At 40.1% G+C, this 20,832-nt stretch overlaps 1 protein-coding gene across 1 annotated transcript in view; it reads right to left on the bottom strand.

Annotated features, from left to right (window-relative positions):
• Positions 1-4,833: 4,833 nt before the first annotated feature.
• LOC108276555 (leucine-rich repeat transmembrane neuronal protein 4) overlaps positions 4,834-20,832 on the bottom strand; it is a 116,234-nt gene continuing 100,235 nt past the window's right edge. Inside the window, exon 3 of the mRNA XM_017488318.3 lies at positions 4,834-10,530. Coding sequence (XP_017343807.1) covers positions 10,222-10,530 — 309 coding nt within the window. The 3' untranslated portion in view covers positions 4,834-10,221. The remainder of the gene's footprint in view (positions 10,531-20,832) is intronic.

Raw genomic sequence — 20,832 nt, 5'->3', positions numbered from 1 at the left:
ATGATACCGTTTATCCCCCTGCAGTTTCCCCAGCTGAGCCTACACTCTAAATGGAGTAATAAGGCAGTAAGTTCTGCCATCGCACCATAATCTTCACACCTTTTTTCTTCAGTTGCCTTTGTGTTCACCCGTCCACACCGGGAGCCAATTGAACTGGAAGGATCAACCCAAGATCAGCTTTCTCTACCCTGTCCTTCTATAACAGGGCACAGGACTGAGGGATAGTATTATTGTTTGTGAATGAAAGAAAGTGAGTGGGGAATAAAAACCATGGACTACCTCCTTCACTGCACTTCCGGTTCTAAGAAGAGAGAATACAACAATTTTGTATCATAACAGCTTATAGAACCACATCATTATTGAATAATAAAAGGCTCACAACTGACACTTGAGGGACTCCAGCAGATTTTGCATTGGAGATTTAGAACTATATTTATAAACATTTTTGTCAATATGTACGTGCAGAGTTTGTATTACGAGAAGAAACGAAGATATTGTAAAGTAGATAAAGAATGTGTAAAGTTTCTATGACCAGATCGAACTAAGGAACATATTCACAAGTAATGGAAAAAGAGCGCTTGAGATTGACAAATGGATCAGGCCAGCAGTGTTAACATCGCTGTACCTGTCTGTGATGGTGAAGCAGGAGCTCGGTTTGGTCATGAAGCTGTCTGTTTACTGATCAATCAGTACATTCCTATAACTCATGAGCTGTGGATAGTGCCTGAAAAAATAAAGGTCATGAGTACAGTAGGTGGAAAAGAGGGTCCACTGCAGGGTTGTGGGACTTGGACATGGATGGGACAGCTGGTTGAATGCCGCAAGAGCTGTATCAGACTTCTCAGACTTGATGGAGACCCCAGGGCAGACTCATGGCTTACTGGAAAGATCATCATTCACAGTTGGCTTTGGAGTGTCTGGGGATCCCTCAGGACGAGTTGGACTCTGTGATTGGCGATAGAGAAATCTGGGATGACCTTCATAGCCTGTTGCCACTATGACCATGAATGAATGAATGCATAGCCATACATGAACGTGTGTAGTTTTGTTTTGATTTTAAATAAGCTGAAACCTAGACACGTCTTTTCATACATTAGATCTTTAAATTACTTTATTTCAGATTTCATCATCAAAATTTTTACAAAACGTTTTCTTTCAGACAATAATATACTCAAAGAAGAGACAGAAGTTTGTATTCGGAAGGGGGAAAGAAAGTGTCCGATCTGTTAACAGACAAAAAAAGACAAAAACGACAACAAACTAAGTTGAAGGATTGAAAATGATGTAGTGCATATTTACATCCTGCAAGAATAACAAAAGAAAGAAAGAAAAAAAAACATCTCATCAACCTCAGACCAGACAAAACCAGGAAAATGATTTTTCACAGAGATTAATGAGCGCAGCAGAGAACAATATCTATAAGGGGAACTATATTGCTTTTCATCCTGTTTTGCCTTTACCTTAACTTGATTGGGTGGCGAAAAAAAGAATCATTTGAACCAGATATCTCAAATTTGCATGAATCATTAGTTTCAGCTCCAGTTAATTGATCAAATTCTATGGCTCTTTGCCAAACACAACAGCATCCCTGACTTTTGTTTATAGATGGGCTTATAATTTCACACAGAAAATCTTATGTATATTGTTCTTCTACAGATGTCACACAGGCTAAAGCTTCAAACAGTAACTTTGTACTGCCTGTTTCGTTTACATCAGTATTCATATAGCAGTGAAATGTGCACTTTGGGTAATGCAAAAGGGAAAAAAATACCAGTTTATTAGAAATGGCTTGATAGGTTTTGGATGGCTTGATCTGACTCTTGCCTCTTGGCTATATACAGGAAACGGTGGACAGATACCCATTACTCATAGTCAGCATGAAGCACATAATTCAGCACATTTACCGTAGTGGACCATTAAGCTGTGCAAGTAACTGCATTCTGCTGCAATCTAAAGTTCATTTATAGATTATAGTCACTTAATATTGAGAAGTACATCTGTATTCTGCAGAAATTTGAACCACTTGAGACAAATATTATCATGACCCCCAGGAGTCTCCAAAATTGATTTTACCCAATGGTATTTATCAGGAAGCCTGGGAATGTCTGGGTATTTAAATGAAAAATAAACCATGGCTGAACTCACTGGTTATCTCACTTCTAACACCACTCTGCCATGCACAAGCCCCAGATAAGAACGTCCTAACTTCTTTCCTGTTATACGTAAGTGTGTGCATGTCTGTCTTTGCTGATGCTTTGTACTGTAGTCTGAGGGTCAGCAAACACATCTGGTCCTTTCCAGCTTTGTCCATTCCTTCCGAAGCTCTGCATTTATCCACTACTCGATGCGTCAACGTTAGGACATGATACGTATATCTCATAAAATCCTATGCACGATATACAAGGTTTAAATAGCATCACTACTCCAACTGGAACTCCAACCGCAGCTGTTTTCTAATTTGTTCCTGTCTCCGAGAAATATTACATTTTCATGCATACAATGCCAATGCCATTATTGTGTTCACTGAACAAGATGGGGGAAACACATCGCTACATTAAGATTCCCTTAAAAGACATTTAGTTAACATGAACAGACCGTAAACTTCAGGATTAATACCCTGCAAGTGACATAGATTGTTTTTTTGTTTGTTTGTTTGTTTGTTTTGAATAGTAAACTAAATCAACCAAAACTCAACACCTGCATGAAGCAATTTTCACAACATCACGGAGTAAAATGAAGCCAACGCTCACCAGCTTAATGAGTGTTTGCACGTGTTAACTTGCAAAATTCAGGACTGACACTTAAAAAAAAAACAACATTTGAAACATTTTAATATATTATACCTTCAGACCAGAGTTCAGTAATTTATCAACATTTAGATATTTAGACATGCTGTAATTGAGGGGTTTTTTTTTCTTCTTTTCCTCACTTATGCCAACTTATTTGCAGGCATGGATTGAATAAACATTCGCCAACGCCTGTGTATTTAGTTAACATTTAAACGAACCTCAATTCATGTGTTAACTTTGTTGCTTTGTTAACATTTCTTGTGCTTAATGAATTAACGTTTGTTAATGTTAATTAAATCCGGGGGTATGTGAGAGCCGGGGAAAACCCTTTTCGTGGTGAAATTCTGACGTGTTCTACTTTTTTAAAGTACTACAAGTTTTGCCCATGAATACAATGAATGTTTTTAAAAATCTGCTTACCTCCAGATTGCATTTGTGAGGCTGTGTGACAAACAATGTTAGTTAAGGGAACCTTAATGTAAAGCATTAACTAGTAACGCAATAGTTTATAACGCAGAATAGTGATATTACTGTAAACCATGATGACCGATTAGCCAATTATAGAGATATGATAATTGAATGTCAGTATATGTCTAATGCACATTAGTCCACCATTAAACCTAATCCACAATTAGTATTAACCCACCAGGAACTGCGGGGAAATAGAACACACCCAAAATGAGTGTGGAAGAGTGAAACTAGCATGCAGAGGAGCTGTCACTTGTGTGAGCACGTCATTTCGGCGAGCACTGAGCACTGTGTCATGTTCGCCTGCCGGGGTCTACACGTTACTCGCAAATCAAGGTCGGCGGTCGTCACGCTCTCTATTAAAGATGCTGTTTAAACCCCATAAAACTCAGCATGAGGAATTCATTGCTAGCAGTACGGAAATGCACATAAAGAGCTAAACCAACTCTTACTCGATCACCTTGATTGATTAATAGTAAGTAGGTCACATATTTTGATATCAGTAATGGTATCAACAGGCCCCCAAAAAACGTCTACTCCATATGAAAAAAAAAAAAAAAGAAGGAGGAAAGGCATTCATGTATCATTACTGTGAAGTAAATATTCAGCAGGCAGTCCACCCTGACAACAGATCCTGTTTGAGATGACGGACACAAAATAAAATGACATCAGATGTACTTTTCCATGTCAGTTTTCACATATGCTATACCGAATATTAAACAAGTGTGCTTGCATGAATTAGAATAAACTCTGAATATCTTTCACACAAACACGCAGCACGTAAGTAAGTGAACGCTGATGCAATTTTTGTTGTTTTGGCCCTATATTCCAGCACATTGGATTTGAAATGAACCAATGACTCTGAGGATAAATTGCTGGCTGTCAGTTTCAATTCAAAGGCATTTCCATCTTTGCTCGGTGAACCATATAGGAATCAAGTGAAATAAGCAGAGTGTGTTTTGAAGAACTGGGATTCCTACATGCTTTACCCAGTATTAAGGCTTTGTATTTCTTAGTCCAAAAGGATATGATGATATGATATAAAATAAAGGCATCATGTTTTCACAGTAAAAGCAGCAAGAAATCGAATATGATACAGTATGACATCGAGCTAAGTCATTGGCTAGGTGATTCAGTATTGTCTAAACAGCTTGATATGAATGAAAAAAAGGAATACATGTTAGAATCGACAAATTAGAGGCCTTTAATTGGACTACTGTAGCGTGGCTAGTTGCTTACTAGCGTATGTGGTTTTATTCTTACATGCAGTTTCAGTTTTCAGAATCTGATTTTCTGAAATGAGTTATTTAGGTGAATTTCATGTCCCTTCAATTCTATTTTGTTTTCTTCACACATGATCATAGACAAAAATATAATCACATGTGAGCTGAGCTTTCTGTAATGTGATGAAATGAAAATTCTTGGCTGAACCCCCCCCATAAAAAAAAAAAAAAAAAAAAAAAAAAAAATTTGTACTGTAAAAATGTATTTAATTTTTTTTTAATATATAATAAATCATTTAGTACTTTTTAAAATGGAAAAGTATTAAGTAAAAACTATTAAATGAATCATTAATTAAAACTGTATCAGGTAATGAAAGACTATGTCGTTTAAATAGGGACAATATTCCACAAAACTGCACTGATAATATATTATTATAATAATTTTTTAACCAGTGATATGTGGGCCGCACATTAACCAGGATGTGAAGCGTTAAGGCAGGGTAACTTTTAAAGAAAAAGTCCTCGGATGACGCAGGGTAACATTTTTAGTCAAAATGTAAACACGTTTTGTGCTTTTGGTCAAAAACCAAAAGTGTCACTTTGGTCAATTTAAGTTATTTTTAGTGTCTGAAATCTTGGTGTGTCCTTACAAAAGAGCAAGAAAGACATAAAAAAAAAAAAGATGTGTGTGTGTGTGTGGTGTTGGACCAATATTAGATGCAGATGTTTTATAAATTTTCAGGATGGCACAGTGATTGGAATTGAACCTCCTCATGCAATATCCTCATCTAGTAGATGTAAATACCTTCAAATTAAATCTGACCTTATGCACTTTAACCTCATAGTCAATGCTTTGATGGACGGAGTTCAGAGATACAAGGGTTGTCCCTGTCCAGTTTGTGCATTCTCGGTTAAATGGACACGTCGTCTATTTAAACAAGAAGCTATCCTACATATCCTCTTTGTCCTCGATTGAAAAACAATACCCATCATGACACGTTCTATCAGCTCATAGGTTCAATCGTTGGTTCACTAATGAGTTGATCAAAGGACAAATGGGTTGAAAAGCATCTTTTCCCTGGTGCAGAACAAATCACACACACACACTCACACACACACACACAGTTAATGTGATGTGGCCAGTCATACGATTCATGCTTGACTGGATCTCTGAAAGAGTGTGGAGATGTCTCCATATAATGTCTCCATAAGAGCCTCATTTTGAAAAGATAATAAAGACAAAGGGCCTCAGCATACGTCAAGCGGAGACGGCGTTTGAGTATCTTCCACAGACATTATGAAGACGCAAATGGATATCCTGTGTCCTTGTAACCTTGCGAATGTGGTTTCGTCGTTGCGCGACCCCCGCGGACGTTGCGTCCTCCTATCCTCCTTACTTTAAGTATGCTGAAGAACAAAATGTAATAAAATCCAACAAAATCGATAATCCTGATCCCTAGTCATTAGCTGTGTCTCAAATGGCGTACATTGCACTATGTACTACATACCTGAATATGCAGGCACGATACCTGAAAAAAAAAAAGTGGCCATAAACAGGCAGAGCATGGACTGGATCGGTTCTCTAAACGTATTCAAGCAAAAATAAATAAATAAATAAATGGATAAATGAAATAAAATAATCAGGCGTAGTTCGGCGACTCTTTAAAGCAGGAACCACTGAGGCTTCTGTAGCAGATCCTCTGCTAACTGTTCAGCTGAACGTAGCTCATTGAGCAAGGAAAGCGTTTTTCACAGAGTTTAATTTAGTTTTTATTTCATTTACCCTCTCTGGACTGATTACCGAATCAGAAGAGAATTGTGATTCTGACAGAAGAGTATTCACGTATTCGTCACGTCAAGTTCAAAAAAACGTTTCATCTCATCGGTCGAAAGTGGTGAGAACGTGAAGCTCCAGTTCAAAACAAAACAACAACTTGTACTATTTTTTTTAGCCGTGTATTAATCATTAATGGCTGAGCATTAAAGGTAACTGTTGTCATTCAGTCATATTTAGGTGAATATCCCTGGTGTAGTTGTATTCCGACACCGAACTCTGATGGCTCCGCCCCTTCGACTACACGGCATATAATAACTGCATTTATACCTTAAGCAGGTATTTATAGTGCACTACATCCCTCTGGGTTTCCCTGTGTGGACTCAACTCAACACTAAGTATGCCATTTGAGAAGCAGCTATTGAACAGCACGTCTCAGGCCAATACTGTAAGTTCTACCTTGTTGTTTTTGGAACACAGCCACACAGCTTTTTTTTTTTTTTCCATTCTTTTGCTTTCCCATAATGCACATCCAGTTGAACAGTACTAATCAGGCCAATGGAATGCACCACACTCTGTGTGTGATTGCTGAGATGTCTCAGGGGTTGTTCAGGGCAATTTTTACGTGTCTTTTTTTTCTTCCTGGTGGGCGATACTGGAGCATTGTGGGTAAAACTTCCACAGCATTAACAATAATATCAAATCAACAGCTCATTATTCATACATGAAGCTTTGGAACACAACACAAGCTACTCTTATTGTACATGTAGATATTTTTTCTTTGTTTTTTTTATCTCGTTTTTTTTGTTGTTTTTGTTTTTTTTTATTTTGGTGTGTATTGCCAGGACTTTTCAAAATTGCAAAACACAGCAGAGGAGACTGAACCGACGTTGACCGGGAGAGTCGGAGGAAAATACCACGGCAGAATGAAACCAGGGAGCGTGGACACCATGTGGAACGTTGTTAAAATGACAAGACCTTATTTTCCCGGAGTGTTCCGTAAAATCTTTACACTGTCAAGCTCCACGCGTTCGACGAGCAAAAAGGACGGATTATGAAAACTAATGAGCACGATGAGATGTAAAGGTCATGAGAGCAGATAGAAAAATATCGACCTTTAAAATGTGGATATATTACTGAAGATTTCTCTCACGGCTGTTCTGAGATCAGTCTCTGCAGAGCAAAACCTACTGTTCACCATCTGTGTGTGTGTGTGTGTGTGTGTGTGTGTGTGTGTATCAAGAAGCAAACGATGTGATACTTTTTCCTCTCTATGTACAAGATAAACACGTCCTGTGTGTTAATTAATTAGCGTCTGCAAACATTGTGCAGAGTCACTGATCGCCTCGAGGGTGCCATGTCTCTCGCAGCGAGGCTGGAGCATCGTCTTCCCAATTAGTTTGCATGTCAAGGTCAAATAAAAGTCTGACAGGCTTTGAATTGACCTCTGACCTTGACATTCGAGAATGAAGTTGGTGTGGTGCAGGAGAGTAGGATTTTTTTTTTTTTAAAAAAAAAACAACAACAACAAAAAAAAAAACAAAAACAAAAAAATAAATAAAATCCAGAAAATCCACCCATGGTGAGGTACAAGATCCACATTCATTGTGTTGAGTCCAAACACACAGGCACACGGGGTGACAAAAAAATAAAAATATCCATGTTTACAGGCAACAATCCCAGTGTTCCTTAGATCTGGAGTCCATTTACAAGTAAAAATGAATGCAAATCACCACTGGTCCACGTTGCGCCAATGGGGAATTGACTTCCTGTAGATGGAAACATGGCATCTAGTGGCAAACATTCAGTGAATCAGCACTCAGGAGACACTCTGATAGCAAAGCATTGAAATACTGAACATGTAAATCTATTAAAACGTCTTAAAATGTCACTCAAACCCCGCCATTGATGCTCAAACACACAGCAAGCAACCATTTATTTGGCCTTTATAGAAACAAATGGGCCCTAATGGGATCCTCACACTGTGTAATCCTTGGTTTAATTCAAAACCAGGCATTTTTCTTTCCTTTTCTCAGTGGACGCTGGACAGACGGACATGCCTTTTTACACTCTGCTAAAAGAAATAGACTTGTGTGAGATAACGATTTATTGGTTCCTACACTTCCCAATAAAAATGCCAAACGTACCAACCGGTATCTGTATCTGAAACGGTTGACAGTTACGGAGGTTTTTTTTTTTTTTTTTTAACGTTCTAATATCAACTCACCCTGCCTGTAAGCCCCGCCCACTTCCCAGATCATCACATGTTCATATTCAGACGTGACTCACAGGACACTGCGAGGTAAATGGAGAATTTTGTGGGTCAGTTAATAAAAATGATCCATGTATGAGTTTGATTTAGCTTACATCGGTTTGCTATACTTTACGTATGCCGCCAAAAAACTTCCCAAATATGATAAAAAAATAATAATTATAAAAATTGGACCAAAACCTAACACTTTACAGATAATATGAACGATAATGATAATTAAAAAGTGATTAAATACGCTGACGTTTAAAGCAGCGGATGTACTGTTATGTTGTTTATTTATATATATTTTTTATACCGTTTGCTGCACATTACTGCAGAATCACTTAAAAATCCATCCACCGTTCAGCTGAGTTTTCACTGCCAACAAGCAGTTCCTGACCGCACACTCCTTATACTTAAAAATGGTCGAATTCTTGTTCTCCGTCATTATTATTATTTTTTAAATGGTCAATCGTGAGCAGGAAAAAGAAAATCTATATCACACAAGTCTACTGTCAAGTCTATTTGCCACCTTTGTCCTAACCCTATTTGACCCTATGTTTTGTCTTGTTGTATTGAAGGTCAGCAGATAACTGGGGCAGTTTTGACAGAGTATAACTCCTACCCGCTAACAGAGTCTGGAGAAACACACACAGCTAGCTAGCTAGCTAGCTAGCTAGCTAGACGCAATGCACATTTCTCTCTGTGTTAATGTGTTCACGTCAACGATTGACATCTGAGCTATAACCGAGGGTAAATCCATTACACCAATTTCAGGCCTTTCATCTTTGTCCGAGCTTACAGATTTGGTGGTTTGGTACCACAAGAGGATCTGATGCGGTGTGTACTGTACATCTCAGAGAACGCTTAATCTTTGGTACATGTGCACATCTCAGGAGGTCTGCACTGAAATCTGCACTGGGAACTTTCTGATAGTATCAACAGATACTGCAGAGCGTCTTGTTCTCTGAAAGGATTACGTCCAAACGGGACATCCTGATCTCTTTCAAAGATCAATCACTGACACCGTGTATAACCGCTGTCTGGAAATGTAGCTGAAAATAACAGCGAGATGTCTTTGAGGGCTGTTAAACTTTAACTTGTTTCATTCCTTCTCTTACATGTAGGCCATATTTTGTCTCCGCACCTGTTCCCCCCTTCTTCCTCCCACTACGAAACTTGTTTATTGCACGTTCTGTTTCATTCTCGACACAGCGTGAGTGAATCACCATTATCAGCTTTTCAAAGGCAACGTCCCGTCGTGTTTGGCACGAAAAGGACATAGAACAGCAACTAAAGTGCCATTTAACGCGCCACGCGTGCTGTATTGAGTTTCAATTTTCCATCGAACGAGACTCAGAAGAGCAGCGTTTGTGTTGAAAAAAAGAATTTAAAAAAAAGGACAAAAAAAACAAAAACAACAAAAAAAAAAACACACAAATGAAATCCCATCTCCCTGTACATAGAGCTCACTGTCATGGAGCGTGTATTGAACATCTGAGTTGCGAGTCCTTGGTTGGGTCTTTTATAGATCCTTCTCTCTTCTTTTTTTCAGGAAAAAAAAAAAAAAGTTCGCAAGAAGAAGAATCCATCCACGTAAAGTTAGATCCGTATGTGGAGTGAAATCCCTTCTGAAAATGTTAGCTTTTCCAAAGGCTCTAACTACCCAAAGAGTCGTTACCATCCTATAGAATTCGCTTTAGCATCCCGTGAGTGCTAGCGTCCAAAGGTGAGGGTGCTAGTAGGCCGCTCGATGGACGGGTACTTTATGGAGCGCTCCGTGCTTGGGTAAGAAACACCAGGGCCTTGTATGGGTGTTCTCAGGGTAGGAGGTGAGCTGGAGGGTGGAACAGCTGGCAGAGCCACGGTCTGAATGGTGCCCCTGTCACGTGGTGGCAGATCATCAAGACCCTGAGGCGGGCAATCATAGTTCACGTTGAGGCGCATCGGCTGATGGGCTTGGCAGTAGTCCAGAACGGGCTGTTCGTAGCGATAGAAGGTCAGAGCGCTCATCTGGTGAGGAACCTGAGGACAAAGAACGAGAAAAAAGAAAAAAATAAAGACTTATTATTATTATTATTATTATTATTATTATTATTATTATTATTACACGTGATTCAACTGAAATTTTCCACAACGGAACCAAACAACATTATTTCTATCTAACCCTCATGTTCAGTTCCAACGGATTTCGAATTGATTCATTGTTCTAGGTTTTATTTTTCAAACAAATACATCAGAATTCAGGTCTTACATTTCCTAGAAGAGCATAACGGCATTAATAGTAATGCATTCATTTGAATACGTTATCGTTTCTATACTAACTGCTCAGACTCCTTTTGCAGATGTTCTACAACAAAAAAACAAGTACCAATAAAGGGATAAAAAAAAAAAAGTATGATTTTTTTTTTTTTTTTTTTTTTAATTAATAAAATATTGTACTTGATGACAGATCGCTGTGATATACGAGGAATAAAACTCGCCAGGACATGATGTGTTGGAAAGCAATCCACTTTGGTGTAGTAAAAGTAGCTCTGCTTGTGGTTGATTATTTCCCTATAACGGCACAACACAGTGTTTCATTCTTGCTATACAAAATAAATAAATAAATAAATAAATAAATCTCTTGTGGATTCAGCCAGCTCAACAAAAAGGTAATGGTTTATTCCTCTTCCTGACAGATGTGAGCAAGTAGCTTTTTACACCCAGAGAAAGAAAATCTCATGCCATTGCTGTGGAATTTGTGTGTGTGTGTGTGTGTGTGTGTGTGTGTGTGTGTGTGTGTGTGTGGATGTGTTTCTCTCAAACCCATCTTATGGTTTTCCTGTCCTACACTCCGAAATCCATACACTCTCATACATGTCCCCTCTCACACACCGACACACTCATATACGCTCACACACCCCTTGACTAACAGACTAATTGAACGCTCGTCCCCTGCAGTACTGCGGTTATATAAGGGGCCAATTATCAGAGATGGAAAAAACGAGCACAACACAATGCGAACACGACAGAAACCGGAGCCGATTAAACCCAACTCCGGTGTGGAAAGAGCTTCGATTGCGTGATGGATGAAAGGGTTTTTAGAAAGGGGGGCGAGAAACAAGCGATAAAGATGAGAACAATGGACACAGAGGCGAGTCTGGAGATATAACAAGATGAACGATGAGGTAGATGATGTTGCCGAGCTGCACGTTTTGGACTGATTTGAACCAAAAGGCGGATTTTTTGGGTAGAGATGATGTTCCCGGGATAAAGTCGGTCTTATTTAGAAGGCGGCAGATGGAGAATAAGGATAAGGAAAGCATTGTGGATAGAAATGGAAGTCAGACTAGGTCATTTTCATAATAATTGTCATTCAGATTTATTTATATAACAGTTAGTTCTGGTCCACTAGTTTGATTGGTCGAACAGCATTCCATGAGTGCTTATGTTTACTATTACCGCACTTTGTGCAGTATATCACCATGTCAAATTCCACTTCCGAGTTTTAAGGGTTACTACGGTACGGGTTGCGATGTGACGTGAATGTACAATTCATTGTAACCCGGTTAGCTAATCAACGTGCTATAATGTGAGAGTGGCCTCTAAACAAAACATTTGGCCATATTGTGTCAAAAGCATCAATTACTCAATAGGAATTTTTTGCTTATATATCTGTTACAGCGGGGGAAATAAGTATTCGACGCATTAACATTAACAGGGACCGATAAACACGATATTTCCGCAGGCAAGATTCCGCACGCGATTCGCCGCAGCCGCGAGCCCGCAGCGTGTCAATATCAGTAGGCACGGTTGTGACGCGTCCGTAGGAGTGAATCAGGAGAAAATCTACTTTATTCGTATCCTACGTTTCGCTCGTGAGGGAGTGTAAATTTCCACCGAGTGTAAAATCCAACTGACGTGAACTTCAATTGCTCGGCTTCAAATCGTATCACTGCCTATAGATTCCTACGAATTTAAGTAAGGTTTTGAGCCCTCCGTATTAGTCGCCGTTTTGTCATTTTCCGCTCCGTGAGCTTCGCCTTTTATGGAGTTTTGTGGGCGTGCCTACACGGACAGTGAACACGCTTGGTGTTTTATGGCTGGTCGGCGTTCATCGACATGAGTACGTGTGAGTATGAGGAAAATCAGCGCAACTGAAACTTTTGTAAATCGAGCTGGAGGAAAACATTTACACACGACTCCATTAAAAGATTCATAAACGAGGCCAGATATCCTTAGTGTGTTGTTCTTTTCTTTCTGAAAGTTTGGAGTATGGAATTAAAAAGTATTCTTGATCTAAAGATTTACTATACACACACCCACACACACACACAGACGCTTAAGCTTGCACTTGCACTGAAATAGCTCCTCACGTGTGTGATCATTTGAACGTAATGTAAAGTGTTGCAGTAATTTGGAGCGGAAAATAAAATAAAACAAAAAGAAATCGGATATCTAGATCTCATATCAGAATTTCCCAAACTCAAACTTCTAAAAAAAAAAAAAAAAAAAAAAAAAAAAAAAAAAGCGATTTGTTGAAGTTGCAAACTGAATAATAAAACAAGGAAAGAAAATATGGCTCATTTAAAATTAATGACGGGATTTTATAAAGGTCCCTTCGACTCAGGGTTTGAAGGTGTGAGAGACAGCAGCAGAATGAGAAAGGGTGTGTGTGTGTGTGTGTGTGGAAATGTTTTAATGTCATATTCACAGGAATATGCTTTGACCTTGTGGGGACGTTTCGCCGGTCCTCGAGAGGAAACTGCTTTGAACATTTTTTCAAAAGACTTTATATATAAAGTTCCTGAGGTTAAGGTTGGGGTTAGTTTCAGGTCTAGCATAGCGTTAATTAGCTGCATTAATAATGATGTCAATCGTGTGTGTGTGTGTGTGTGTGTGTGTGCGCACTCAGTGCTGGAATGCTAATCTGGCAGGTCAATAGATCTCCTGGTGAGCAGGCAAAGTTTCAAGCTGATTACTGTGAGCTAACAACATACATTTATGTTTTCCTGAGTGGACTCAAAATGTCACAGGTCTATAAACATTCAGACGTCTAAATCACCGACTCCCAAAGTGCCGAGGCTTCGATTGGGGTTTAATTTGCAACTGGCCGACTGACGTGTCTTGTAGACTGAAGTGAGGAAAGCTGCGTTAAATCCGGGTGCCGATTACAGGTTAATACAGTATGAACACCGTCGTTCTAATACGTTATCGTTTCTATAGTAACGCCTCATTCACAGGGGGCCTTTGTATGATGGACGATCTACATAATCGGAGGCTAATAATAAGCCAATTGATGAAAAGTTTTTCTTTTTCTTTTTTTTTTTTAGAGCGTTTACGGAGTCTCTAGTCTCAGCACTTTGTAACAGACGTCGTCAAAGCTGTTGAATTTTCAGTTTCCGGACGTCTTCGGAACGGGACGGTTCGCGCGTCGCGTTTTCTTCGCGGTGTTTTTTTTTTGGTCTTATTAACTTTAAGAGCGGGAATAAAGAGAGGCTGGTGAGGGAGCGACTCTTTATAGGTGCAATAACAAGAGAGAAGAGAAACTAGCTTGTTTCACAGCTGCTGTGTTCTGCTGATTGGATAACAGTAATGTTAACCCGAGAACTTTTCAGAAATAAAATGAGAGGATTGTGAGTTTCTGTAGTAGCCACTCACACACACACACACACACACACACACAAACACACACATATTAGGAATTATTTGCAGTTTTTAGAAACAAAACCAGTATACTGCAAGCAGGTGAATGCGTGTGTGTGGGAGAGAGAAAGTTGTGTTTCTTTTCACATCTGGCTCCAGGTGCTCATTTGCTCACCCCTGTGTTATCATGCGAGAGCCACAGCGCTACCGTATATCAGCGCTAGGAAGTCAGCCATAATAGAGTTAGCGGTTAGTCTCACTCTGACACACTACACACACTGAAGCAGCTTAATTTGCTTCATTGTTCTTTTCATTCTCACACAGCAGCCATGTTAAAACACTTAACATGATGTGTGTGTGTGTGTGTGTGTGTGTGTGGGTGTGTTGGACACTGTATATTTGTGCGCATGCGGATAATTGTGTGTATTTCCAAGCAGTGTTTTTGGCGAACAGGTGTCGTGGCTCAGTCTGTGTTCCACACGTGAATGTGACAGTAAAAGAGGAACAGACTGTCGCGATCATGTCATTTCTCATTGCACACTTTGCTCTGCCAGGCTGGTTCAGTGTGTGTGTGTGTGTGTGTGTGTGTGTGTGTGTTGTGGCTTCACTCGCTGTCTCCTGCTTCGTTACCCAGACTGCCACACTGCAGTTCAACATGTCTCGTGCTCGTCCGTCGCATTGGACAGAAACAGGACGAGGATCAGGAAGTGACCTCCGACCGACACTGGAGACTCCTTCCGTTAATGCAAAAATAAACACCGTCTTACAGGAACCACTTCACCATAGCGATGATTATTCACATTTTTGAATCTGTTTATTATTAGATTGAAAATTCGATTGCGTGGAGGCGTCCCTATGAACGGAGACGTTGCTATAGAAACGTTACAGATTAAAGAAAAAGACTAGTTATAGCTGCTATAACTTGAGTGATAATAGGAATTTCTTTTGCTCTTAAAGGAATATAATCAACTTCAGTATGATAACATTAACTCGGTTTCATTATGACACCCTGATGCTTCCTGATGTTGATTATTTTCCCCACCGATTGTGTTTCATTTAAAAGTACATGTCAGACATGGACAATATTGAAACTTTTTATTATTATTATTTTTTTTTTTTTTAGCCTTCCATCATCTGTAATGGAGAAGATTTCAGGACAAACAAAAATGTTCTTACAATTTAGGAGATATTTCAGTCGCTGCCACCACGAGTACTTATATAACTATCTGAGAGTGCTTATTAGACTGTGTGAGTGTGTGTGTGTGTGTGTGTGTGTGTGGGCAGTGGACTGTGAGGGAAATGTAAAGTGGCGCTGGCTCATGCGGGGAAAATGACACAGATGTTGCACAATGGGTTTGTGTGACAGTGAAGCAACCAGACACATATCCGCTGGAGTAAAACACATGTCCGAGGGCAAACTCGGATGAGCGGCAGCAAATGTGAAAACAGCAGGAAGGAAAGAAAAAAAAAAAAACGGACTGCTCAGGAAAATGACGGACGGGGGTACTGGAGATTTAATAATAATGATAATAATAATAATAATAATAATAATAATAATAATAATAATAACATCATTTGTTTATTTTTATTTATACCATGGCACAGTTGCGGTATACGGTACGTATTAACGTGCTCGCTCTAATACGTTATTGTTTCTATAGTAACAACTCATTCATAGGAACTTGTACGGAAGACGCTCCATATTTAATATTATTAATAATTTAATGTGTAATTGTTGATCTGGTGAAGTTTTCCGTAAGGAGATGTTTACTTATCCATAACATTTGTGGAAGGAGTCTCTGTAACAGTCAGGGTTAAAGCGGTATCTTGACGTTTCCTGAGGAGTTTTCAGTTTCTTGGCAACCTGACAAGCTGCTTTTTTTTTGTCTTCTTAAAGCGCGCCTATTATGGATTTGAAACGTGCCTAGTTTTGTTTTAAAGGTCTCATACGATAGATTTACACGCATCCGAGGTCAAAAAACACTTCGACATGCTCATAATTTAAACTGCAGCGTTACCTTTTTTTTTTTCCCCCAGTGTCACAAACAACTCGTTAAATGATTCGTTCTAAAGGATTCGTTCTAAACTCCTCCTTTCAGAGAGCATACTCTGCTCTGATTGGTCAGACATCCCGGTCTGTCGTGATCGGTCTACCGCTGTCAGCGAGCAGGTGATGAAGACGAGAGGCGGGGTCTTTTGTTACAAACCTACGTAGGTTTGTACAGGAAGTAAAGTCTGGAATCACTGACGAGTCGTTTCAGACGTTCAGAATCGGTTCCTTCTTTTGGGAGTCGATAACTCCGCTTGTCGTGCGCTTTGATTTTTGAAACTTTGCAGACTTTTTACATTCACAAACAGCTCTAGAGCTTTTACACACTATGTGAAAGGGAGTATCTGAAAAACCATAACAGGTGCACTTTAAGTTGTAGAGAGAATGGCATCCAGTTCAAACTCCGGTAAAGTTGAAGGAATACGAATGAACAAAATGGCGGCCTTATGGTTGAGATGATCATGATCTATATGTAGTAGAGTAAAAACGTGTAGGAAATCTTTTAATTAAATCTGTTTTTCTGCCTACGTCGGCAAACAAGTTCAAGGTCACAGCAAGGTCAAACGTCTGAAACGCCGTCTGTCCTTTTTATCATGCAGAGATGTTACTCATACGATCGTAAGGAACGTCGAGGCTCTTTTTTTTTTAACAGCGGAGGCATCCCCTTGCTTCTGCCGATCAGTGTAGCTTTTTAGACCAGCTCAAAGCGAGAATCAGCAGTGGAATGCACACGAAATAGACTAACCCACCACGCAACGTTCATGACTCACATGCAAAAACAAAAGCACCGTGGAAGCTCCATTATCAGTCCTACACGCTGTTCTAGCAATAGCACTTACCGAGTTGTTTACATTGCTTTCAACAGATGCTGCTGTCAATCATTGTTCGACCTGGCACGCCGGAAAACAGGATATTTTTGTCACTTTTACTGATGAACAAATAGTAGTTAGGGATATTTGTTAAATGCTTATTTCATAACCGTAATCTTTTGTATTGTTTTTCTTAATATTTAAAATGATGTTGCCAGCGGCTTAAAACCTTCCAGGCGCTAATCCACCACAAAATGAGTACCTCAGGGATCCATGTTCGGAATCGACTTTGTTGGAACGCCAGGCGGTACACGATTCTTGCAGACTTTCTACAGGAATTTGTTTGTGTGTACTGTTCATGTTGCTTCAGGGCTCAACAAGTTGGTACTGTTTTTCTCCCCAGTCCTAAAATGTTCCTAAAGCAAGGGTGAGAAAAACATGCTACACTATCCACAAATCTCTCCTGGTCAAGTCAAGAATCTGTTGTATTCTTGGCTAATGTTGTTTTTTTTTTTTCTTCCCGTTTTTTGTTTTTTTTGTGCTATTAGAAAGGAGATTAAGATCCCAAATCTGTGCATGGTTATATTTCTCTGTAATGAACATGCCCGAAACGTTGGCTTTGGCTTAGTGACAGCCCCCTCTGTCTAGCTTTAATCAGGAATATTAGTAGCCTTGTGTGAACCTGACTTTTAAAGGCGAGCGCTAATCAGATGTGAGAGCTGCGAGAGCCGTGAGAGCTGGACCGAAGCCAGGCCTTTGTATATGCCACCTTACGGCACTCTTCTTCCCTCGCCTCCTCCGTTATTTTTTTTCTCCGTATTTAATTTGATTCCAGAGAGGCAGGCTATGTAAAACGAGATGCGTTTAAGTAGGGGAGAAAAAAAGAGCGGCTTTGTCTGGAGAAGCTTCAATCCGAAAGTGATCGATTCCAGACGTTTCCTCCCACCTGCAGCGAAGGGAGACTCTCGGCTTTCTGATAGATTCGGTTGGGAAGTACGTTTGAAAACATTTCCCTAAATATCAGCTTCGAGCTTCGGTTTTAAACGACCCGATCGATTCCGACAAGTGCGGCGGCCTTTTGCGGTTTTCCTCCCAGGTGAAGCGCGTCACAGAAGCTTTATTTGTTCAAACAAAGTTTCACGATACTTCGTTTTGCGAAGCGTGGTTTCCGTCTGTTCTGTAGTTAGAGGAAAAAAGAGCACACGACAGAAAATCGATAGGCTAATAGGAATCGATGGCTGAAACACACATCTCGCCAGTTTCGGATCGCGGCCCTGAGTATCTGAAATTTTGGGGGTCTGTGGAGTGAAACAGACCGAAAAACACTTGGATTACTACATGGGATTGATCCGAAAGCTGAAAATGAGCAAACGTTGTTGTCTGCAAAACTTTAATATGATCACAGAGCGACTGAATTCTCGATTCTGATCGGTCAGGAGGTGTCGATTCATTTTTCTATAACAGCCGCTCGTTCTAATACGTTATCGTTTCTATAGTGACGGCTCATTCACAGGGACTTGTGGAGGTGCTTCACATATAGGAGGTAGTAAAACGTAAAACATCTCAAGTTCATCCATCTATCTAACAATCCATCCATTTTCCATACCGATTATCTTACACCGGGTCACGGCGAGCCTGGAGCCTATCTTAGGGAACTCGCGGCACAAATCTGGGGACACCCTGGACGGGGTTCCAACCCATCGCAGGGCACAATCGCACGCACTCACACACACTACGGACAATTTAGAAATGCCAATCAGCCTAAAACGCATGTCTTTGGAGTGGGTGAGGAAACCCCAGAGGCATCTGGAGAGCACGCATGCTCCGTACACACAGGGCGTAACTGGGATTCGAGCCCCCAACCCTAGAGGTGTGAGGCAAGCACGTTAACCATTAACACACCGTGCCCCTCAGTCTCAAGTTCAATTAAATGGTTTTACAACCTCTACACCTTCTCAGGAAAAATAAAGTATTTACTTTAAATGCTATTTTAGTGTTTGAGCATTTTACAGGAAGTCCACCATTGCATGACACCTGTGCGAACGATCTAGAAAACGCACCGACGTGTGACTGCCAAGGTAACAGGCTTTGATGGCAAAACACAGAATATCATTGAACAAACATGTTGCCGCCACACACACACACACACACACACACACACACAAACACATTAACAATTTTCTGCATCAGCCTCTTTTCAGTTATGCATTACAGCTGACTGAAAACAGAAAAGTGGCTGTGCGGCGGTGTGTAATTACATTTTGTGTAATGTCGTCCACTCAACATGCGGGCGGTGTGATACTGTTTAAAAAAGGACACGCAGAGGCTGAAACACTGGCATGGTGTGTCTATGTACGTGTAGGAGTGTGAGTTTATTCTTTATTCTTTATTTATTATTAGGTATTGGTAAACCGTATGAGCGCACGCATGCTCGCCACGGCGAGCAGACTAAATTACGATCGGGACAACAGGCTAATCGTGATAGATTGTGCAGTATGGAACTAAAACATGTTTGTATGGTTCAATTGAAGAGAATTAATTAAGCACAAACAGAAAGAGAAAAAGAAATGAAGAGGAAAAAAAAAAACCTGCTCATTTATTTACATAGATTCATTTGTCGCAATTATAATATTCACAGGGGTGAAGATTGTAAAAGGGTATTCTAAATGACATTTTCGGGTCAGGTAACGGTTCCTAGGTTTTGTCCACGGAACCCTTTCTTATTGGGGAACTCCGTGCCTCTGTGGGAATCCTTTCTATTAGGATCCTTTCTATCTGGCTGTTCTGGGCCCTGATCTCACACACAATATTAACACAATAACACAATATTATTTCCTGGTACGTAAGCAGAAATAGCTAGCACTGATTTGATAACATAAGAGAAGTCACTGATAAAACATCCCGGTCTGCCCTTCCCTGAAATACTAGCTCCCTGACATGCTAACATTGCTGAGAAAAAAGAGAATTTTAGAGACTAGAATTGTTTTTTTTTTGTTTGTTTTTTTTATCGATGTTCAACAAGCAACAGTTAGAAAACGGTCAGCAAAAGGTCCGGTGTGAGCGTGACTTAATCATTTGCAATTCCTCCATTTGTTTTGTTTTTCGTCTTTTTTTTTAACCACGGCTCACAATACCGAGGCTCGTACGGTCATGAATCAGTGTTCACCCAGATAAAATCGGAGTAACGCAAAAGAAACAACTCCTAAAAGCAAATACATGTCTTTCACATGCCAAGTCCTTTCCCCTTCAGTGAATGAGCAATTTTATTCATAACTGGAAGAAAAAAGAAAAAAAAAGGGGGGGGAAAAAAGCGTAGTTTTGGGGTGTTTTGACTTCCATAGCTCCGTAGTACGGGGTTAAAAAATCATAACTGCTGCAGCTAAACTGTATATCCCCACCTCTGGACTCTGTACAGATTCCAGCCTTGGTTAAAAAAAGAAACAAAACCGTGCGAATGGATTGAAACCCAGCATTGTTAGCAGCAGGTGGCGTGAAAACGTCGATGAATCGATAGCACTTAGACACACGCGGCGACCTGTTCAACTGCTCTGCACGGGCTCCTTACCGACCGCAAGCCTCCACCACCTTGATCCGCTACAGTGCGGAGTAAAAAAAAAAAAAAAAAAAAAAACCCGATAGAACCACTGCTTCGGACTTCATATCCGTATGCAGATGAACTGATCTGGATCTGATCGGTTCATCAAGAACGGATGACTAGAAGACTGAATCCATGCTCTGTCCATGTCGATTTCCAGGAATTCTACAAACCTTAACGAGCTCATTAAGTAATGATTTAATGGTTCATAAGCTGGGTCTGAGTGGAGAAAACACTGAATCATG

This window comes from Ictalurus punctatus, chromosome 16, assembly GCF_001660625.3.
Source record: "Ictalurus punctatus breed USDA103 chromosome 16, Coco_2.0, whole genome shotgun sequence".
NCBI classification, from domain to species: domain Eukaryota; kingdom Metazoa; phylum Chordata; class Actinopteri; order Siluriformes; family Ictaluridae; genus Ictalurus; species Ictalurus punctatus.
Note: the sequence above shows the minus strand (reverse complement) of the source record. Positions and strands in the feature narration are given on the sequence as shown.